This window comes from Adiantum capillus-veneris, chromosome 18 (genome assembly GCF_014529385.1).
Source record: "Adiantum capillus-veneris isolate H3 chromosome 18, ASM1452938v2, whole genome shotgun sequence".
NCBI lineage: Eukaryota > Viridiplantae > Streptophyta > Polypodiopsida > Polypodiales > Pteridaceae > Adiantum > Adiantum capillus-veneris.
Window position 1 is genome coordinate 78,488,654 of NC_140948.1, and position 21,120 is coordinate 78,509,773.

The following is a 21,120-nucleotide window of genomic DNA, read 5'->3' on the forward strand; positions in this document are numbered from 1 at the left end:
GACCAGCAGACACTTATGGCACTAGTGACACAAAATGTTCCTATTACAGCGGCCATGTTGCAATGCTCACTGCTATTGTAGATGAAACGACAAAAGTATGAAGGTCTCATTAAGTCATTTGTATCTATTTTTAATGACCTTTCCTGTGGATACATGTGATGATAAAAGGGTGCTAATCACACCAAATCATCTATGGCTGTGATGATAAAAGGGTGCTAATCACACTAAATCATCTATGGCATGTATATTTGGCATGCAATCAAGGATGTTTGTGATTTCAAGAGGGGGGCATGTTACGAGGCTCTGGCAACCACTAACCTTAGTTGTTGGTTTGTTTCCCTTGATTTTTATTTAATTTTTGGGACCCTCTTTTTCAAGTCACAAATGGTCGGACATTGTGTGGCCAGTGTGAAACCGTCGACGGCCGAGAGATTTAGCCATAGTCAGGAAGGGCATGCCATCACAAGATGGTCAGGCCTGTCGGCACTTGAATTCGAGTAGTAAAAGGGTGTCGAGGCTCAGTTCAGAGTCATTTAGGCCCCTCGCTACACTTAATAAGTTGGTGGATACTAGGACTTTAATTGAAAAGAGGCAAAGTGGACACTTGGTGGTTGCAGATGCAATTTCCTAGTCCAGCATGAAGAGGGGGCGCCCAAAACGAGAGAGGAGGCTGATTTGACTTCATTAAATGACTATAGATTGTGTGTGTGTGTGTAGTGGCGGCAAGTGATCACAGCTTTAATGGAAAGCTTGCCTTCTCCCTTGCTCCATGTAGCACGATGATTCCACTCTCGTGCATCTCTCTCCCCCTTTGAATACAGAAACGTGATGCCCCGTTGAGGGCTTTTCAATGTTTCATCTGTATGTACAGTCGTGTGGGTCCATGCGCGATTGCCGAGGCAAGAGCCTCTTGCACAGGTACTGGATTAGCTAGTTGCTAATCCCCCGCAGTACAGGTGAATTCGGAGAGATTTCACGCGAGAAATGTCATCCGATTCAAAGGGCTTGTATCCCTACAAGTGCGGGAGCTCGAGGGCTTGCTACGGATGAGACCGACATGCGAAATAGAGGCCGAAAAACTGAATTACAGTTCGCTGTGTATTTTTGTAGGTTTAGGGTTTCGACCCTAATTAATTCCTAATACCCCCAGGAGCTTCGGGGAAGCGTTGGGATCACTATATAGATGATCTGGTGCATTTTCAAGGCAGAAAACAGAGAATTCAGCGTGCTGCAGATTCTCGCCAAGTTTGGGAAAGTGTCCGTATGCACCGGGAAAGTCACATTTGGCATGGGGATGTATTTTGTGAAGCCTTCTATTGTGGTTATGTTGATGAAATCGGGCTAGAGTAGGCCATTTTCGGTCCGGTAAAAGCGGGACAGCTCGTAGGAACTTACAAGGTTTCTCCCAAGTTTTATAAGAATAAAGAAATATCGAAAGGGGCGCCAGTCTTTGGGGCCTATTGGGTGTCGCTGTCTGCTTGGTAGCACTCTAGCTGCCTGGCCGTGGTTTGTTTGAAGTGTTAATCCTAGTCATAGGTTCATTCTTGAAACTCCTTTTTATCATGAAGTTCAAGTAAAGTTTGTCAAGTAAAGAATCGGGTGAAAGGACTCAACTATTGGAGTGAAACAAGGTTTTCCATTGTCTCTTACTCTATTTGGTATGTATATAGATGGGGTTTTTGCTTATATTGCTAGAGAGGGTGATAGAGATGCCCAACTGGCAGGGACGTGGATTGCATTGTTGTTATATGCTGATGATATTGTAATGATCTCTGACTCACTGGATGGTATGCAGCTTCGTGGAGGATAGGGGATTGTTTGTAAACCTTGGTAAAACCAAGGTTATGGTATTTAACACCACACCGTAGTGGATTAGGAGATGAGCACCTACATTCAATTATGATCAGGAGATCAACACCATAACCTTGGTAAATTTAACACCACACTGCAGTGGATGAGGAGATCAGCATCTACATTCACTTATGGTCAGGAGACTATGGAATATACAAATGTATACACTTATCTTGGGGTAGTCTTCACTGGGCCAAGGTTTTCTTTGAAGAGTGCAATAGAGATTAGTCTGACCCGACTATGCGGCCTTGGGAGGGTTGGAGAGTATGTGTACGCATGTTCAATTGCAGAAACTGCAAACACAGCTCTTGCTCTTTGATACCTTCTTAGCTTCAGCTATGCTCTATGGGGTTCATGTTTTGGGACCCTTTGTGATTCAGGATGCGTGGATAGGTATGGAGAGGCCCATGTTATCTAGGATCTCTTGGCTGATTAGAGACAAGGCCTCCATGCCACACATGAGATCATTAGAGTGGAATTAGTAGGCCCCCCTTATGGAGATCATAGCAACTAAAATACGCGTATTTTATTTAGAATACACGACGTCCTGTATTGAAACGTACAATACGTCTCATAATGTTTTCTATTTTAACATTTTTTTGCTCAAAACATATGTCTTTCTCTAATTGATCAATTGTGTTTTAGAGCTTCATGGTGCTTGTTTATGTATGCTATGGTTAAATATTGAAAGTCATTGAGGAGGTCCATGAACTGCTTCATTTGTTCTTATTAAAGTATCATATCTAAAAAAGTTGACGTATTTTATTTTTGATTCTCGAAAATACGTCTAGTATGCGTATTGTACACTTCGTATTAAACGTCCCGTCCCGTACCGTAGCTGCTATGATGGAGATAGAGGTGCTTACCAGATCAATCTGCTTTATGCACAGCTTATGGGATACTACCAAAGACAGATATGCCAAATTGGCCCTTGAGTTCTCCATACAGTTAGCTTTACACGGGACATAATCCTCATGCTCTACCTGCCTATCTAGCTGCCCTGGATCAACCATCCGGTCCTGGTTTGGTAGCCTCTCATTAGGAGGTCTATCTGGAGGTTGCTTTTCCACCTTAATCTTCTCTTACTACCCGTCTCTAATCAAGGAAAGGCTGACCCTATCTGCGTGCTGGTCTTTGTCTTTGTCCTTGCTGATCACTTTGTCTAGTCTGCTGCTAACTATACTCCCTTCGCTATCATGTTGTCACGCAACATCCTATTGCGGGGCGAAACTCTGTTGGGTCTGTTGTAGCTTTTAGAAGTCATGGCTCTCTTGTAACTAAGAAGATCAACCTATCCACCACAAGGAGAGGAGAGCGGGCGACCAAGGTAGAGACAAGCTCCTGGAAGAAAGTATGGCTATGAAAGAACCTCTGCCCAAAAGAATGATGTCCTTCACTTGACCTCGATGGTTAAAGCATAGTTACCCGGAACGCGGAACGGGAACGGAGAGGGAATCCCCGCGGAACGGGGGAACGGCTAGGGGTTCGAAACGGGAACGGCGCGGAACAGGAGGTATAAAAAACACCCAAATAGTGCATTTTTTAGCTTCTTGTGTTTAAATACAAGGAGTATTAGAGTGCTTTGACTCTAATACTCACAAAAAACTCGTTTTGAAGACCATTCAATCTTGCTATGACTAGATGATGTGAGAGAGAGAGAGAGAGAGAGAGAGAGAGAGAGAGACTCGAGAGAGTGAGAGGGAGAGATAGAGATTTGAGAGAGTGGAAGGGAGAGGAAGAGAGCTTGAAGGCTTAAAGCCTTGAGCCTTGAGAGAGTGAGTCTTGAGAGGAAGAGATCTTGAGAGTGTGAGAGGGAGAGAGCTTGAGCCTTGAGGATTAGCTTGTGGAGAGAAAGGGGGAGGGGGGTGCATTTTATGAGTCCTTGAGGCCTTGCACACTTCAAAAAGAAGCCCAAACATTTACTTCAATTTTTTCAATTTTTGCCAAATTTGTTTGTAGCCGTTGGCCGTTCCAGGGGCATTCCGGAACGTTTTGGGGACGTTCGGAACGTTCCAGAACGGCCGTTCCGGTTTGCACTGGCCACCCGGAACGTCAAACGTTTCGGGACGTTTCGGAACGTTCGGGAAGGGAACTGCCCCCCCGGAACGCCGGAACGGGGGCTAGGGGGCGTTCCCCGGTAACTATGGGTTAAAGCCAAGGTCAACCATTTGACTTATGGCAGTTACAGTTGGTCTTGGGTTCAGACTTGGGTGCACATTCATATAATGGACGAGGGCCACCCATATCAGAGGTGGGACACAGAGGGGTGGTAGGCCAGTCGACGCTGTGGCCAGCCTATCACCTATCACAACAGTCGAGATATGTGCAACTGTCTCTCAAAGGTGTTTGTTAGAAGTGATGGATGTAATGTAGATAAATGCACATTTACAATACGTACAGAGAATTCAAAAGTCAAAAATTTAGGAAAGTCACAAATTCAGGAAAACAAGGCTCGAGACTCGAAAGTGTACTGAAGGTCTACAATAGTACTGTAGCTGATACATTAAGAGTAGTCGCTTACATTGGGCTTGGAGTCTATCTTGCTGTGTTTAATTTGAGTACATTTTCTTTGCTGTCTTTCATTTTAGTATGTTAACATGTCTCTCAGGCATCTAGCTAACGCCATTGAGTGAGAGTTCACATCCTCCACTGAGGAGCACCCACAGTAGAGAGCACGACATATTTTTCTTGCTACACAACTTCGTTTCACAAACCTACAGTCTTGTAAGTTTGGTAGGGGGCATGTGGCGAGAGCTGCTATTAAACAGTACGGACCTGTATTTTCAACTAGCTTGTAAATAATCATAATTATTTGAATGCGGTGGTGTTTTGACATTTATGTTTTTAAGAAACAGTATTTGACATTAATAAGGCTGAAGTACTGCATCTGTACTAGTTTCTATGCGTATTTTTCCGCCTGTGAAGATATTCAGTTAACCAGCCACAAACTACTTTTGCAGACATACTACATGGTGGACACAGCAAGCTATGTGCAGTTGAGGAACTACTCTGGATGTGGTAAGGTGTTGGGATAATTAAAGCGTTTTCTTAATCATCAATGTCCACATATTACTTTCAGTATTAAATGCAGTTTACACTGTCTCAACATCCTTCCATTGTACACGTTGAGGTGGCTAGGTGTCAATCTTTTACTCACTTCTGAAATTTGTAAATAGCCTCTTCTGATCGATGATCTTTGTTGTAATCTTCCTAGTGAGAAACTAGCTCCAGAGTTTCAGTTTGAATTGCATTCTGCACTACACTAAAAGGATACTGCAAGGGTGTTTGTTCCCCCCCCCCCCCCCCCCCCCCCCCCCCCCCCCCCAAGAAAAAGATCCTTCCATTAGTTAATAAAACTGCCCACAGGGCTACAATTGCCTCTACGAGAGAGGGCTCCCAATGAAAAAACAACATATGTAGAATGAGGGCTAAATCAAGAGATCGGAGGAGGGGGCCATCTGGGCTTACCCCGGACTATGGTGAAGAATGGCCCGGGGCGCCAAAGTCGTAGGAACACCTCTCTGCGCTCCGGCATGTGGTCAGAGCTGCCTTGAAGTCTCTCGAATTGTCCCCTGAGAGTATGGATCAACTCCAGCCAAAAGTCACGAACAGTCTCCGTTGGTGGGACAGGGCATGCCTTGGCAAAGATGCGGAAGCAACGGGACCGCCAAATAAACAAGAGTGTCAGGCCATAAATGAGCTCCCAACACACCTCTCTCTCAAGTGTGGTAGATTCATTATGCCATTTCCCTCTTGAATAACAGGTCTTACTGCACCACTCCTGGGGGGTAAGCTTTGTAGCAGGCTGTAGTGTAGGTCGACCCCCCTGATCACTGTCATCCTGCTAGTGGAAGATAGCTCAAACTGAAGCATAGGGCCCGTGAGGGTGGACCAAGCAGCTGCACCCCAAGTGTACTGTCGCGATGTGGAAAGAGATGGCATCAGCCGAAGAACCCGAAGCCAAACCCTGGTGTGCCATGGGGTCGCCGTCGAAAGGCCACTATGTACTAGCCAGCTCCCCACTGTTGTAGCTCTATGTGCAACTAGCCACTGGAACAAAGTGATTAGCCGCGGCTATCTAGAGTCCCACAACCTCGCCCAAAAGCTTGACAAGAACTCAGTTGTGAGACCCTTCTCCTGCCAATGGAGTGCTGCAACAGGACGAGCCTCTGTCCGTGCTGCCAGTATGTGACGCCCCAATCGAACAGTGTACTAAAAGAAATGGATCCTAGGGCAGTCAACTGAAGAGAAGGGGTCTCTCCAAAACCACTCTCCAGGATCCCACTGCACTCCTGCCAGAGGGTAGCTCTCCCAAGCCCAAAGCCTCTAGTGGCCTGTCTCAAGATCTTCTGGGTCGGGATCGATGACACAAGTCCTCACAGATGCCTACTACTCGAATCCACTCAAAACAACACTTTACAAGGTGTGGAGCCTCTACTGAGACTCTGTGTAGTTGACCCTCGGCCTGGATCTCGAAGAACATGGAGGGTACGAACATTGAGCAAGCGCAAATTGCAATGAGGACCTCTAGTCGCGTGAAGGCCCCCATCCATCATGGAGCTATTGTCTCTAAAAGAGTGATCCACTCAGTTGGTAGAGCCTCATGTCCTGACACATGCTCTGCAAGTCACAAAGTGATGATGTGGCATGACCCTACCTAATAAAGTCGTCCCAGTTTATGGCCAAGGGACGAGGGGCTCAAGGGACACAAAAACCATAGCAACCCTTGTAATGTTTATAAGGCACCCAAGGGGGGCTCACTCTGCAGAGCATCTAGCTGCAGAGTCTGAGAGCGAGCACCCGCGGGTCGTTTGTACTTTGCTCAAAGATCAATATAAAAGAAATACTGAAAGGGGTGCCAGTCTTTGGGGCTGATGAAGAAAACGATGTTGTGCGTCACAAAGCCGTTGAGGGAAAAGGTTTTGACTAAGTGCCATTGTCCACCTTTTACGGGTCACTCGCCATCGACACTACCTTGAGAGGTTTGGAGCGTTATTTCTTTTGGCCGAACTCAAGAAGGATGTGGATAACTTTGTTCGCAGTTGTTTAGTATGCCAGAAGGTCAAGTTTGACAGGCATAAGGCACAAGGATTACTACAGCCTTTACCCACTCCCACCCGGCCCTGGGAAAGTATTGCAATGGATTTGCACCCGGCCCCGAAGACACAGAGTGGGCACGATGGCATTTGGAATGTCATTGACAAATTTAGCAAGCAAGCTCACTTCATTCTAGTGAAGAAAACAATCGAGCTGGATCATTTAGCGAAACTGTTTATTGCACAGATGTTTTGATTACATGGCATGTCTGAGACAATAGTCTCCGTTAGAGATCCCCGATTCTCGAGTTTGTTTTGGAGGGCTATTTAGGAGAACATTGGCACACAGTTGCAGTTCTCGTCATCATTCCACTTGCAGACAGATGGGCAATCTGAGATTGAAATTCTGTTGTTCTAGATTTATTGAAGTCTTACATCTCTGATCAGAAGACTCAATGGGATTTTTTTTTTGCCTATGGTGGAATTTGCATACAACAACACGGTTCACTCTTCAACGGGGAAGGTGCCATTTGAGATAATTGAAGGTGCTCCGAAGGTTCCACCCTTCCTTAACACTAAAGATAAGATTTTTGAAGCCAACCAATACACGAGGGACGTGGACACTGCTTTTGCCAAGGTCTGGGAGGCTTTAGGAAAATCTCAAGAACGACATAATTTAAGAACGACATAATTTTTGTTGTATGACTTTATGACACGGAATTCCCGAAAATGAATATGATTGATTTGTACTCTTTCACTTGACTTGTTTGAGTGCAGGAACTGAAAGACAAAATGTTTACACCCTTTTTAGTCTAATAAATTTCTATAGACATGCTTGCAATAAGGATTAGTTAATCGGGCATTAGTGAGGTCCGGATTGGATCTAGATGCGATTAGTAAATACGTTGTTGACAGTCATGGTCTGAGATTTGGAATAAATTTTTCTGTGATTTGTCATGTGATGTCTTGTGATGTGACTGTCGATTTGTACAAGTGCTAGATGTGTCGTGTCTTGTGCGCCGATACTAACAGTTAGTGTCTACTAAGACAGTTTATGGCCTCTGTTTCTTTTGCAGGCGTAATGGAGGGCGATTACAATTCTTTCAAGATTTGGGTATGTCACAAACTGCTGACGTGGCATGACCCTACCTAATAAAGTTGTCCCAACTTCTGGCCAAGGGAGGAGAGGCCCAAGCGACACAAACACCTATAAAATTGCGTAAAGGCTTGCTAACATGGCAGCTGTATGGACGCTGCAGATCGCGTTGACTGTTGACGTGGCTGTACGGGTTTCCGCAGTTTGCGGTGACTGCTGTTTTTTGATGGCAGATTTCGAAATTACTTGCTTCTGGGGCTCTGCTTTTAGCAACCCTTGTAATGTTTATAAGTGACCCAACAAGGGCTCACTCTGCAGAGCATTTGGACGCAAACACGGGTCGGTTGTACTTTACTCAAAGATTAATATCAAAGAAATACCGAAAGGGGCGCTAGTCTTTGGGGCCAGGATCTCTTGGCACGGAACTATGCCGGGCCATGTCGACTCTCTTTTGATCTGTGAAGTATTTTGAAGTGAATCTCTGCTGTGTCGCGGTAGAATCTTAACTTGGGGTGTCCAAGTTTGTTACACTGCATCCCTCTCATGCCCTGTAGCTGGATGCTCTGTACCTCCTCTGGCAAACCTACGAACTGAAGCTAGTGGTCTAGAAGAAAGATGAGTCCTACTACCAACAAAGTGGCCTCTGTGAGTGCTAACCATGATGTTAGGTGCAGCGGAATGATTGTTTGCGCTTTGCTCAAGATGAGTGCTCCAAACTGTGCTCAAGGTTCCTTTTGTTCTTAGGAAGGTAGAGCCTTCCGTTCTTAATGAGAGAATGCTACGAACACAAACAAAGTGAATGGACACTGTGCGTGCAAGTGTATGAGACTGAGAGATAGAGAGAGAAGAGAGATACGACACCAGAGACGTAAAACCCTCCTACTCTCGTCGGCGAGAGTGGTCTACTTATGATTGCACAATTTGGTACAAATGGAATGCAAGTGATTGATGCAAGTTTAGGCTATGTCGACGATGACGACGGGGATGAAGAAGTCGACCTAAGGGCTTAAATCTGCAATCTTTCTATTGCTGTCCAAAAACACTATGGGCTGAAATGTGCGATTGAGTCAAAAACGCTGATTCGGGGGCTCTTTTCTGTGGGTCTTTGACGCTGAAAATCTGCAGGTTTAGGGCTGAAAACTGAGGTTCTTCATGGCTGAAAACTGAGGTGAATATTGCCGGTCTTAATCTTCTGTTGAAATCCAAAAACGCCAATGGAGCTGATGACCAAAAACGCTAATGGAGCTGGGTACTATTGGCGATGCAGATCTGATGCCAAAACGCCAGGCTGGGGATGCTGTGCAAAAACGCCAGGTGAGGGAATCTGCTGTTTGGAGGGAAAAGTCCACCAAGGTTCTTGTGAGAAGTTGCCTGCTGAGCTTGGCTCCTGTTGCCTCTTCTGCCAAATAGTGCTAGCTCTAGTTTGCTTATATATTTTCTTACCCAAATTGCCCTACCTACTTTTGTTGGAAAGTCACTTAAATTAATAAGTGAAAAATATCAAAAATAGGGAAAATAGGCTAAATGCACTGGAAAAATCCTCTAACTAATTCTAATGGATTCAGATGGGAATACTGATGATCATGCTGTGTGCAACCAGAGGATATGCATCTATACTATGTGACTGGGCATGCATGGTCTACGAATAGACTCACAAAAGTGCCAGATCACTTCTAAATCTAGACTGATTGGATTGACTGAATCCTGATCATGCTGTAGCTTGTCCACGGACACATAGGGCTGGATGTGTCACGTGACTCATGAGGTTCTAAACAAGGGGTTGTCTCAAGCACTCCTCCGTGCAAGTGGGCTGGTACTTCTCTAGGCCACTCTACAGCCGCTCCCAAGAGCGAAGCAATCTCGTAACAAATCGATCCTGCAATCTCCTGTTCAGAGGAACTTTGCGCACCTCTGTAAAGATCCACCCGATGGAAGGTCTCCAAGGGCCTCCTTCATGAGGCACGCAAGCTCTAAGCCACTGAAGCAACAACTCCTTCCAGAGCTGCTCTTGAGGAAGCACTCTTGTGACAATAAACTTCCCAAGAAGGGCTCTACTCTGCTGAGCTAGGTCTATGATCCCCAACCCCCCCTGAGAACATGGTAGAGTGATGACTTGCCAGGCTACTTTGGTCTGGGCTAACTGGGTGTCGCGTCCTGACCAAAGAAAATTCATGATTAGCCTCTCTAACTGGCTGATGCAGGAGCTCGAAAAGATCCATTAAGATATAATGTACCACATAGTAGCAACAACACCTGGTTGGCCACTACAACTCTGCCTGCCAAAGAGAGCCGTGCCGATCTCAAATGTAGCAACTTCCTCCTGATGGACAGAAGGTGGGAAAGAGTCTATTGCTCAGGAGACAAGTCTAGGCCAACCTGATAGCCCAAGTAGCGAATTGGAGTCCCTGGGGGAATCCAATCAAAGCCCTCACCTGGCGACCAATCAAGCGTAAAAGCACTACCAAGAAAGAAAGCCACTGTCTTTCTCCCGTTGGTTAGTGCGTTTGCTGCACATCAAAACATATGTAGAGCCTGCTCACACTTATGCACGTTGGCCTCCTGGCCCTCCAAGTACAGAGCCGAGTCGTCGGCAAACTCAGCATCCAATAGCTCATCGCCCCGAATAGGGAGCGCTAAGCTACGCAGACCAACCTGCTGTGAAACCAAGAATTTGCTCATCGCCTCAACATAGAATAGAAAGAGGAAGGGGGCTAGAGGGCAACCCTATCTGACCGAGCATGTGAGCATGAACTGGTCCCCTCTACCTCCTGTCAAAAGCACCTTGCTGTGTGCATGTCTGTAGAGAGCTGACACACCTTTGATCCAAGCGTCTGAGATACCCATCCTGCGTAGAGTGCCCTCCAAGAAGTCTCAGTCAACTTTGTCATAAGCCTTCTCAAAATCGAGAAGAAGTATCACCAAATCCTCACCTTGGAGGCACGCAAGGGCAGATGCCTCCCAAAAAGTGAAGATGTTGTCAAGGATACTGCGCTCCTTGACAAAACCTGTGTGGGTCTCATGTATAATTATCTCTAGAAGTGGTTGAATCCTTAAGCTTAGAGCCTTGGCTAGAATTTTGTAGGCTGAGTTGAGCATGGTGATGGGCCGCCACTGTCGAATCTCATCCAAGGAGTCTCCCTCCTCAGGAATGAGATAGATCAAGCCCTTACTCATGCTGTCAGGCATCTCTCCTGTGTGCAAGAGGGTGGGTTGAATAGACGGTGAGTGGCTATGGTGAGCAGGGAGATTGGCGATGCGAAGAGGGAGAAGGGGGCGGGTGAGCAGGGTGAGGAGCACGAGGCGGGCGAGGGGGACTGGTGGGTTGCTGCAAGCAGCGCGAGGTGGGCGAGGGGGGTGGCAGGGTGCTGATAGCAGAGCAAGGAGGGGGTGGGGGGATTGGCGGGCTGGAGGAGATAGCAATAGTGAGCAGGAGTGTCAGCAGCAGAGAGCGCACGGATAGAGTATAGACCGCATAGCGGATTGGCAAACATCTTGTCTGTGCTATAAGAACTTTCCTTAATGCCGGGTGTTTGTGTTTTGTTTCTTCAAATTCATTAAAAAATGGACAATGTTAAATGTAATGAGTAGTTTTTCATCAGTACTTAGCCCTTGCCTTGTTTTCTTTAAAAGCAGGCCATGACTTATACCATAACACCAGCACAAGGTTCATGTCCCCTCCATTTTTAGACTTAATGTAGGGCAAAATCTGTGAGAGAAAGCTCTATAATGTCTGACTTTAGTCCCCGATAGTCCACAAGCAAAGAAACTACATCCGATTCCCATGGTTATGTTGCCATAGCGATTGTATACCATAATATCCTTCTGTTTGTGTTATTCACAATTACATGCTTGTTTTCACACACACAATCCCTTTGATACTTTTCATGTGCAGCATTGATGTGTCTTGGCAAACTGATTCTTGTAGCTTCTAATTCATCTTGGTGTCAACAAATTGCAGGTAACACGTTGAATTGCAATCACCCAGTCGTGATGGAGCTAGTGCTGAACAGTCTTAAGCACTGGTGAGAGTAGACACAGCTAGCATCATTAAATAAACTTTCAGGAAACGCCAATATAAAGGGAGTGATTTGCCTAGCTTAACTTTCACGCAAGGATTGTGTGAACCAGAATACCTTTACAGCTGTACAGGATGGTTGATTGGAACCTTCTTCGAGTGATTTCTGTGCCCACTGAAACATGCAAAAAGTGTAGTGGAGGTTCCTTGCTCGATTCTATGAAAATGAAGATGTAGGGACAGCATAAGAAAATGGATAGTTGTGTTGGCGGCCGTGAATTGGTCACTTTGTGCTTGAAATGGATCCCTGGGACTTGAAGATGCTTTGTAGGAGAAAGTGTGTGATGGGTCATTGTATTGGTCTGCGTGTGCTCGTGTTTCTTTTATTGTGGTCACTTTTTGATGACAAGTTCTAGGAGAGAGAGTTGGGTGGTGCACCTTTGTTTTTTGTATCCTCACTTTGTTCAGGGGGTCCAAACCAGATAAGGCATCTGCAAATGTAGGCTGATGCTGACAGAGCTGACACATGGTGCTTCAAGTTTGACCTTCTGGGTTTATTTGTCTGTATGATTACGAAGCTGATGAGATTAGGTGTGTAACCGACCAATGGTGCACTGAAGTCTTCAGAGCGCTTATCATGTATCTAGGACGACGTTAGGCTATGCTTGCTTAGAGACAGAAAATGAACGTTCAAAATCTCATCTGCATCTCCACTCCCTCTGTTGATAAGTTCCACAATCAGTTTAACAACATAACCCCAGAAAATCTTACTCATCTCGAAGCAACCAATGTGAGCTAAGGGGCATCCGGAGACGAGGTTGTGGCTGACGATCTTATTGATCTCGACGCAACGAAGGGGCATCTGGATAGTATTGGAGACTTGGTGGCCACTGGCCAGTCCTTTGCGAGTCGATGTATATTCAATATAAAATATGGACAAGACATGGGACCACTGGAAAGAGGATCAAGACAAGCAATAGATTGATACATTCTCAATGAGCTCAAATATCAAGGTCCAGATCCAACTTTGCAGTGCATGCCTTTAATGCTTCCAAATGTCGCCACGTGTTTGCGTGTTAATCCATAATAAACAACGTTATTCGTAGGTGGAAACCGTCATACAGTGGACGATGCTGCAATTTCTCTTCAGATAACAATTGAAATCATATCCACTACAAAGGACAGCCCCTGTCAATGTATCAAGACATTCACAATGCTTCATTTGAATTGGATGGAACTCCCATCGTGTAGTCGAGGTGGGCTCTTGCAGTGTCAAAGTCATTGAAAAATTTGGTAAAACACCAATAAATCCTTGGCACTTGTGATCAACACTCCTCAATGATGGCTCATATGATCCGTTGTTGAAAAATCTGTGGACCATGTCCTATACTGCATGTGCGTTCATAACCTCGCCGACCTATTACCAATCTTAATAGTGTAAAATTGCTTGGCTGCATGGGATCTTCAGACTTCAAGAGAGGCACATTGGTGATGGTAAATAGGTGCAAAATCTTGCGATTCATTCTCTTGAACATATGCTTTACGAGGGGGTAGACGCGAGAGTATCTCATGAAAATAACAAGCGTTTTTTTTTTTTTTTTTTTAATATAGTTTTGAGAGTTTTTCTATTTTTTTGTTTTGGGGTGTGTGTATGTGTGAAGGGGGAGGATAAGCAACCATGTTATAGCTAGAGTGCAAGTTACATGTACCTCTCTGTGTGTGTGCGTGTGGGATCCAGGTCTTGGTACATGGGGAGCATGTGTCCAGCTGTACAACGTGTTGTGTGCACAGACTTTGCCATTTCATGCCCATTTTTCATGCTAATGAATTTAGAGTACATTTTATGCAATGTTTATGTGTGTTTTAAAGAAGGAAACTGATGGAATTTGTGCTTTGTTCTTTTCAACATGGAAGGGTGGAAGAGTACCATGTAGATGGATTTCGTTTTGATCTTGCAAGTTGTCTTTGTCGTGGAGGTGATGGGGAGCCTCTTAGTATTCCTCCAGTTATACGGGTAGGACTACTGAAGTGCTAGTATATTTTGTGTATGATTGTGCACGTGCAAAAGCCTGTATGATTCTCGATAGTTGCCTGTCTTTTCGGTAATAATTTTTTGAAAGACTAAAGTGATTCTAAGGACTCTGATTCTGTCTGTAGGCTATTGCTAAAGACCCAGCTCTTGCAAATTGCAAACTTATTGCAGAACCTTGGGACTGTGGAGGGCTCTATCAAGTGGGCCGCTTTCCAAATTGGGACAGGTGAGCTTGTTGAAAGCTCAGGTCAATGACTAATGAATATGGAGGCCTGTTTATGTGCAGATGTTTTTGGTTCTTCTTATTGTAGGTGGGCAGAGTGGAATGGGAAGTATCGAGATGATGTTCGTAGGTTTATTAAGGTATAGTTGACCTGTCAATTGTGTACAAAAGTCACCAATACTTCTCTGATAATGACAAACCTTCTGAGTTTCAGTGTCAAGTTTTCAGTAAGCAATCTGCTATGAAGCCTACTGTTGACTGTAGGAAAGATGTGGCATGGACTCTAGGAGTTTATTGACTGAGTTGCCGCATGGTAGTTTCAGATAATAAACCTTGGTTTTCCTGCTAGTGAATCTCATTAAGGATGCTTGTAATAGGTCAAAAAGATCAAGCAAAAGCACAATGAAGAACACATAATCAGAGGCCGAATGCAAACAGGGTACTTTGCTTGGTTTTAAGACTATCCTAGATTCTTTTCGAGCAGATCTTCTGGACTCTTGTGTACTTCTTCTAGTAATGGATTTGGGAATGAATTTTAGTAGTAGGTAAATTATGCCCCTCTTGTCAAATGCTAGAGGCTAGATTCTCCCCGAACACTGCTGCATTTGTTAAATAAGGGGTTGGTATTCCAGTTTCTGTAGAAGAAAACATGCTACGGTTCCCCAGTAGGATTGTGGGGTTCACTCCAAACAAATAAGCGCTGTAGCACGTTTGACACTGTGATTGGGCTGACTAAACTACTTTTGGTGCTGTATTTATCAATGCTGCCTCACTTTGAATATACTTTTCTTTTGTGCAAAGAAGATCCTTCCATTACTTTTAAAATGTGCCCAATGGGCTACATCGCCCTACCATGTAACATTAAACAAAGAGGGAAGATTCTTCCAGAATGACTGATTAGAAATGTACAATTACTGAATTGGAGGAGGGAAATGAAATGATATATTAACGTCTGCAAAAGGCCAAACTGACCTATGAGCCCAATCCCTTACAAACTGGTGAATCTGATACCATGTCTGAGATACGAAAATGAATCTAGAGGATGTACTTGGTGGCACTGTGTGGGGTATGTGTGACCACTGATACAATGGGTCCCCGATACAAGAGGGTGATATAATGAGTGATGAATCCATCCTCATCTGTACTTTGGATGTGGAGATAGTATGACATGAAGAATCGGTAATCTCTCCAGATCTTCTCAGTAAACTATCTCTGTGTTAAGCAGTTACATGAAAAGCATCAAACTCAAAAGCAACTGGTCCAAAAGCTGCCAGCGCATTTTCCGAAAATCCGTACAGCTACCACGTCATCAGCGTAAATTGCAGGCATCCGTACAGCTTTCACGTCATCAACATAAATTGTGGGCGTCCGTACAACTGCCACGTCAGCATGGTAGCACGAAATCCGGAAATTTGTACTGTTGCCACGTCATCATGTTGATCTCGAGAGACTCTGAGTGTGTGTGTGTTTGCACGTGCGCAATCCTGCTTTATTTTAATGCCTTTAGGTCCCCTGGGCCCCACCGGACGGGGTCCCATAAGTTGGTGGGAACCCTACTTAAATAGGCCACTCGACAAGAATTTGCAAGTTGGTAAAGCGTCTTGTGTTGCTTCGTCTTCTTCTGTTACTTTTGCTTCTGCTTCTTCTAGGGTTTAGACCCCTCGGCCGGGATCTGCAAGTTGGCTCCGTTCTTCAGTGGCTTGACACGTCAACAATTTGTGACAACTCCTAATGTGCCTGGATGTATGGAAATTGAGAACCTTGGTCTTACCAACTTTCACGGTGAGACCTCTCTACGTGTAGAAGTCATCCAAGATGTGGACATGACGTTATAGCCCCCTCTGTGACTCAGATATTAGTACAATATCATCATCATATAACATAGTGTGATTAAATGTACCTGCTAAATCCAAGCGCTCGCTCCAGCTCAAAGGATATGCTCTGATAGCTCTTCAATACATAGCCCAAACAAAGTAGGTGAGAGAGAATAACCTTGCTTCACCCCAATGGTGCTAGCAAGAAATGGTGAGGTGCATCTTGGACAATGTACCCTGGCTGAGACGTGCTCGTAGAGAGCGAAAATCCCCCAAATTATCTCCGAAGGGACTCCCAACAATTGGAGATGATGGAAGAGTCTGTCCCGTGGTACTATGTCAAAGGCTTTGCGGAGATCCACAAAGTAACAGTGTAGACGTCTCTTTGGCGCCTTTGTTTGATCAATCAGACAACACAGCGTGAAAACATGGTCTATGGTAGAGAAGGCCCGTGTGAAACCTGCTTGTCCCGGTGCTCGTAAGCACTCGTGCTCTACATAAGAACTTAGCTCCGCCTCTAGTATTGCTCCATAAAGCGTGGCCAGTGTGTGACCAATCATGATAGTCCTATAGTTACCCAGGTTAAGTGGATCCTTGGACTTGTGGATAGGCACAATAGTGTGCATAGCCCACTCTGAAGGCAATCCCTCAGCCAATGCTCTATTAAAGAGAATTGCAATGAGAGGTGCTACTATATCTCAACATATATAAGGTGCTCACTTAGCATACCTGCGTGATCTATGGAGCGTCGGTGCTATAGGCGGCATATAGCTCTCTTTACCATACCTGCTGTGAAGAAAATAGAGGTGGTCTGGCAGGGTCCTGTAGGCTTTGGTATGGGTGGCTATCTTGGGATCTGGTAGAGCCTCTGTGCATAATCATGCCATCTCTGTGGGCTCTCAATTGGGGTGCATGGACAAGGATCCTGTAGTTGACGTCTGCTGCTGAATCCTGGCTCACAGTAAGTGGAAGAGATCTAGCTCTTGTGCCTCCTCAAACTCCGGCTTTTTATAGTGGGTGAGGGACCTCATTTGTCGGTAGGCCTCTCTCTCCGTGATCTTGCCTAGAGCACGATGTGCATCATACTATCTATTCTGGGGCATAGTCCTAAAACAAGTACAGGTGCTAGTGTGTGTGTGATGCGGAAAGCTATTGAGAGGTGAATCATGTAAAACATATGAGAATTGTGTAGTGAAGGTATTGAGGGGTGCGGATGGATCAAGCTGATATATGCCACTGTAGACGTACTGAGTGTAGATGTCAGAGGGAGTCTGTGTAAAGTAGATGGTGGTGTGGGATGTGGAGGTGGCTGGGGTATGTGATGGGGGTGTGCTATCCAAGGAGAGAGAAATGTAGGTATGATCTACTCCAATGGATATGGGTGGGATGGTAAGAGATGTGATCAGGTTTTCAGCCTCTCAAGATCGAATGACATAGTCCACTATGCTCCCCCCCTTAGGTCCTGATAATGGGATGCAGGTGAGGCCTCTTGAGTTGGGTCATTGGGCCATCCCGTTAATAATAACAAGACCATTTTGTGAGCCCTGTCTGAGGGTATCTCCCATAAACTGTGGGGATTCCTGTGTGCTGTTGTCCTCGCTACTCCGGCCTCATCTAGTGGATGTAGAAGCTGGGGATCCTCAAAGTCGTATGTCTCACACTAACTGCTCTGTGTCCGCTGGTTGAAGTGCCCCATGAGGAAGACTTCACCGAGGCTAGAGTACTCCATGATCCTGTCTGTCAGGCCCATATAAGGTGAGAGTGTCTCCTACTTTGCCTTTGCATCTCTCTTGTGATCCATTGTGTCGCCCCTTGCTGTGTCTCCAGTGACTAGCGAATCGGGATCCTGATGGGACGAGGTAGCATAAGGCAATGTAGATGAAAGTCCCCTCATGTAGCTCCACTCTAATCCACATGAATCGTGCCTCTTGGTCTCTAGCCAAGATCTGTAACCTGCCTTGTACCTCTCGTCGATATAGAACTGCTACCCCCCTTGAGCCTTTGGAAGTGTGGTGGCGCATACACTTCCTATGTGAGGACTCCCACACATATCCTTGTACTTCCAACAATCCTTTTTCCGGGCTCTCATGTGTCTCTATGAGAAGCATAATATCTTGATCCTCTTATCACCTCCTCTAGTCTCCTTGGATGTGCCCACAAGGAACCATTATCGTTTGATACCGGCATGTGTATCTCTGAGTGAGGTGTCTTATAGGCTGCGAGTCCCTACCCCGTCGCCTTGCCATCAATGATGACACAACGTCTCTGTAGATGGCCCTCTTACCCTCTTTGTGGGCTTGTAGTACTCGAGGCATACAGGTCAATCTGTATGCATGTGAGATCATTGTCAAGGTATATGGGTGGCCTCTGGAGTACACGCAATGCCACCCTCTTCCTCATGAAGGTAGACCTCCCCACCTCAGTGGGAAAGTGGAGAGAGAAATGAAATGTTATATTAACGTCTTCAAAGGCCAAAGTGACCTATGACAATGTGGTGGATCTGATACAAAGTCAGAGTAACAAGATGACAAATGACAAAATAAAAATACTATGGAGTCGTAAACTGCTTGGTGTGAACTAAGCAGCTGGCTAGGATAGCTAGATCACAAGAGATCCAACATCGGTCGCTGGCGGATCTCATCAATCTCCTCCATGGTCAGTAGTCTGACCGGGCGTCGTGCATGTCGGGCCAAAGTGATCCGAATCTCTGATGCAGCCACCGTCGATACTGTGTAGTCCTCCGTAGTCATTGGCGTTTTGATCTCCCCAGCTCGGTCGCTCTGTCGATTAGTGTGCCTCTGGTGTGAGGCGACGAGCTTTGCTGTGGTAGTAGCTCCTCTAGGTGTCAGTGGCATCTCTATAGAAGTCTGTGATCTCTTTGTGAGACTGGCTAGCCTCTCCTCTCATCAAGCTCTCGTCTGCACAACTCGAGAAAAAACAAAGCCAAGCATCTATGATCCTCGTACCGCATGACTCTGGAGAGAGGTCCAAAGCCCTCTCTGAACAAGCAATGGAAGCGGCCTTGTATATCGTAGTAGATGGGGCAGTGGCATGTGTAGTGCAACTCTGTCTCAGACTCGATGTCACACAGGGGGCATGTCCTGGCCTCTGCTGGTACTCGGCTTATCTCCTAGTCTCGATCGGCAGCTGGTGTGAAGATGCGCGTATCTGGCCAATAGCATATTGTATCCCATGAGACAAGTGGGTGTCCATGTATCTGGGCCTCGTCACAAAACCTCCTTTGTAAGCTGGAGAAGATGCTCTCTGTAGAAAGCCATCTTTGTGCCCAGCTCTTGTGCTGGCCGTATCCATGTCCTCCTGGTGTCTAGATGAGTCAGGTCCTGGCAGATGAGCCTGGTGATCTTGGAGTGTGTAAGAGTTAGAGAGGGTGCATCCAGTGAGTACTGCAAGGGAGGAAATCTCTCTATGCTGAACCCATGCGCCTGAAACCATGATGTCATCTCCCCATACCAGCATGCTGTATCTCCCTGCATGGCTAACTGCCGAGAGGACTCAAGTGCAAGGCGGGCATATCTGTCTCTGGGAAGTTCCCACATGCGGTGTACGAAGGAGACAGATCTGGTGAGCGCCTCAACCACTAGTGGGGGGCAGCTAGCTCTGCTCGGAAAATAGCATGTGGTAGTGAAGCCGTAGCTCTAATGAGCCGTGAGATCATAGAGACCAGAGGCTTCTCCATGTCCCCCCATCCATCAGGGCGGCCTGTCCTCCCGTGATGATCCAATGAAGGTCCCCAAATCTCAGCTCCATAAAGCAATGCAGAAGTTACCAAAGTGTTAAAGAGCCAGAGCTTTGTCCGAGGCTATTGAAACTGAACCTGTGAACACATCCTTTCCAATCTACCCAATGCTGCATGGGCTCTAGTCAATCTAGTCTCTGCTGATCAGTGTATCATCTCCCTAACTCAATTGCCCGAGCGATCAGTGTGCCTCTGGTGTGAGGTGACAATCTCTGCTGTAGTAGTAGCTCCTCCGGGTCTCTAGTATCTGCTCTAAAGAAGTCTGTGATGTGTCTCTGAGACTAGCTAGCCTCTCCTCTCATGAGGCTCTCTCTGTGTCTCGAGCAGAATCAAACCCAGGCATCTCTGATCCTCGTACCTCATGACTTTGGAAAGTGGTCCAAAGCCATCTCTGAACAAGCAGTGGAAGCTGCCTCGTATCTTGTAATAGACGAGGCAGTGGCATGTGTAGTGCAACTTTGTCTTAGGCTCTATGTCACATAGGGGGCATGTCCTGTCTTCTGTTATTACTCCGCTGTATCTCCCAATCTCGATCCGCAGTTGGTGTGAAGATGTGCGTGTTTGGCCAATAGCACATCGTATCCCATGAGACAAGTGGGTGTCCATGTATCTGGGCCTCGTCTCAAACCGTCCTCCGTAAGGTGGAGAAGATGCTCTCTGTAGAAAGCCATCTTCGTGCCCAACTCTTGTGCTGGCTGTATCCATGTCATGATCCCCCAAATGAGGATGTGTTCACAGGCTCGATTTCAGGAGCCTCGCATTGGCTCTGGTCAATCTAATCTCTGCTGCTCTCCTCTATGAAAATGCTCGTCCACTAAAAACCACTCCAAGGTAAGTGCAAGCATCTGTATACTCCACTGTCTCCTGGTCGTATGTGAATGTGTGCGTTGACCTCGTGATCCACTGTGGAGTGGTATTAAATACCATGACCTTGGTTTTACCAAGGTTGACAGACAAACCACTTTCATGGGCAAACCTATGCAGCATCCAAGTCTGGTTGCATCCCCTCCGGAGATTCGGAGATCAATACTGCATATAACAATAGCGGAATCCATGTCCCTACTAGCGGTGCACCTCTATCACCATCTCTCTCAATGTAGGCAGAAACGTCATCCACATACATACCAAATAAAGTAGGAGAGAGCAGGCAGCCCTGCTTACCCCAATAGTGGAGTGAACCGGTGTAGATAGACCCTCAGAGGTGCGTACATGCCCTACTACTGATTTGTACAATGCCATGATCCCCCAAATGAGCTATGTGGGTACTCCCATCTCCTCTAATCTGCACATCAATCT

General features: G+C 46.0%; 1 protein-coding gene across 1 annotated transcript in view; it reads left to right on the forward strand.

Annotated features, from left to right (window-relative positions):
* Nucleotides 1-21,120, forward strand: part of LOC147435922 (isoamylase 3, chloroplastic-like) — a 205,298-nt gene that overhangs the window by 140,678 nt on the left and 43,500 nt on the right. The window contains exons 11-15 of the mRNA XM_086488826.1: nucleotides 4,812-4,869; nucleotides 11,942-12,005; nucleotides 13,913-14,012; nucleotides 14,156-14,256; nucleotides 14,342-14,393. Of these exons, the coding sequence (XP_086344952.1) occupies nucleotides 4,812-4,869; nucleotides 11,942-12,005; nucleotides 13,913-14,012; nucleotides 14,156-14,256; nucleotides 14,342-14,393 (375 nt within the window). The remainder of the gene's footprint in view (nucleotides 1-4,811; nucleotides 4,870-11,941; nucleotides 12,006-13,912; nucleotides 14,013-14,155; nucleotides 14,257-14,341; nucleotides 14,394-21,120) is intronic.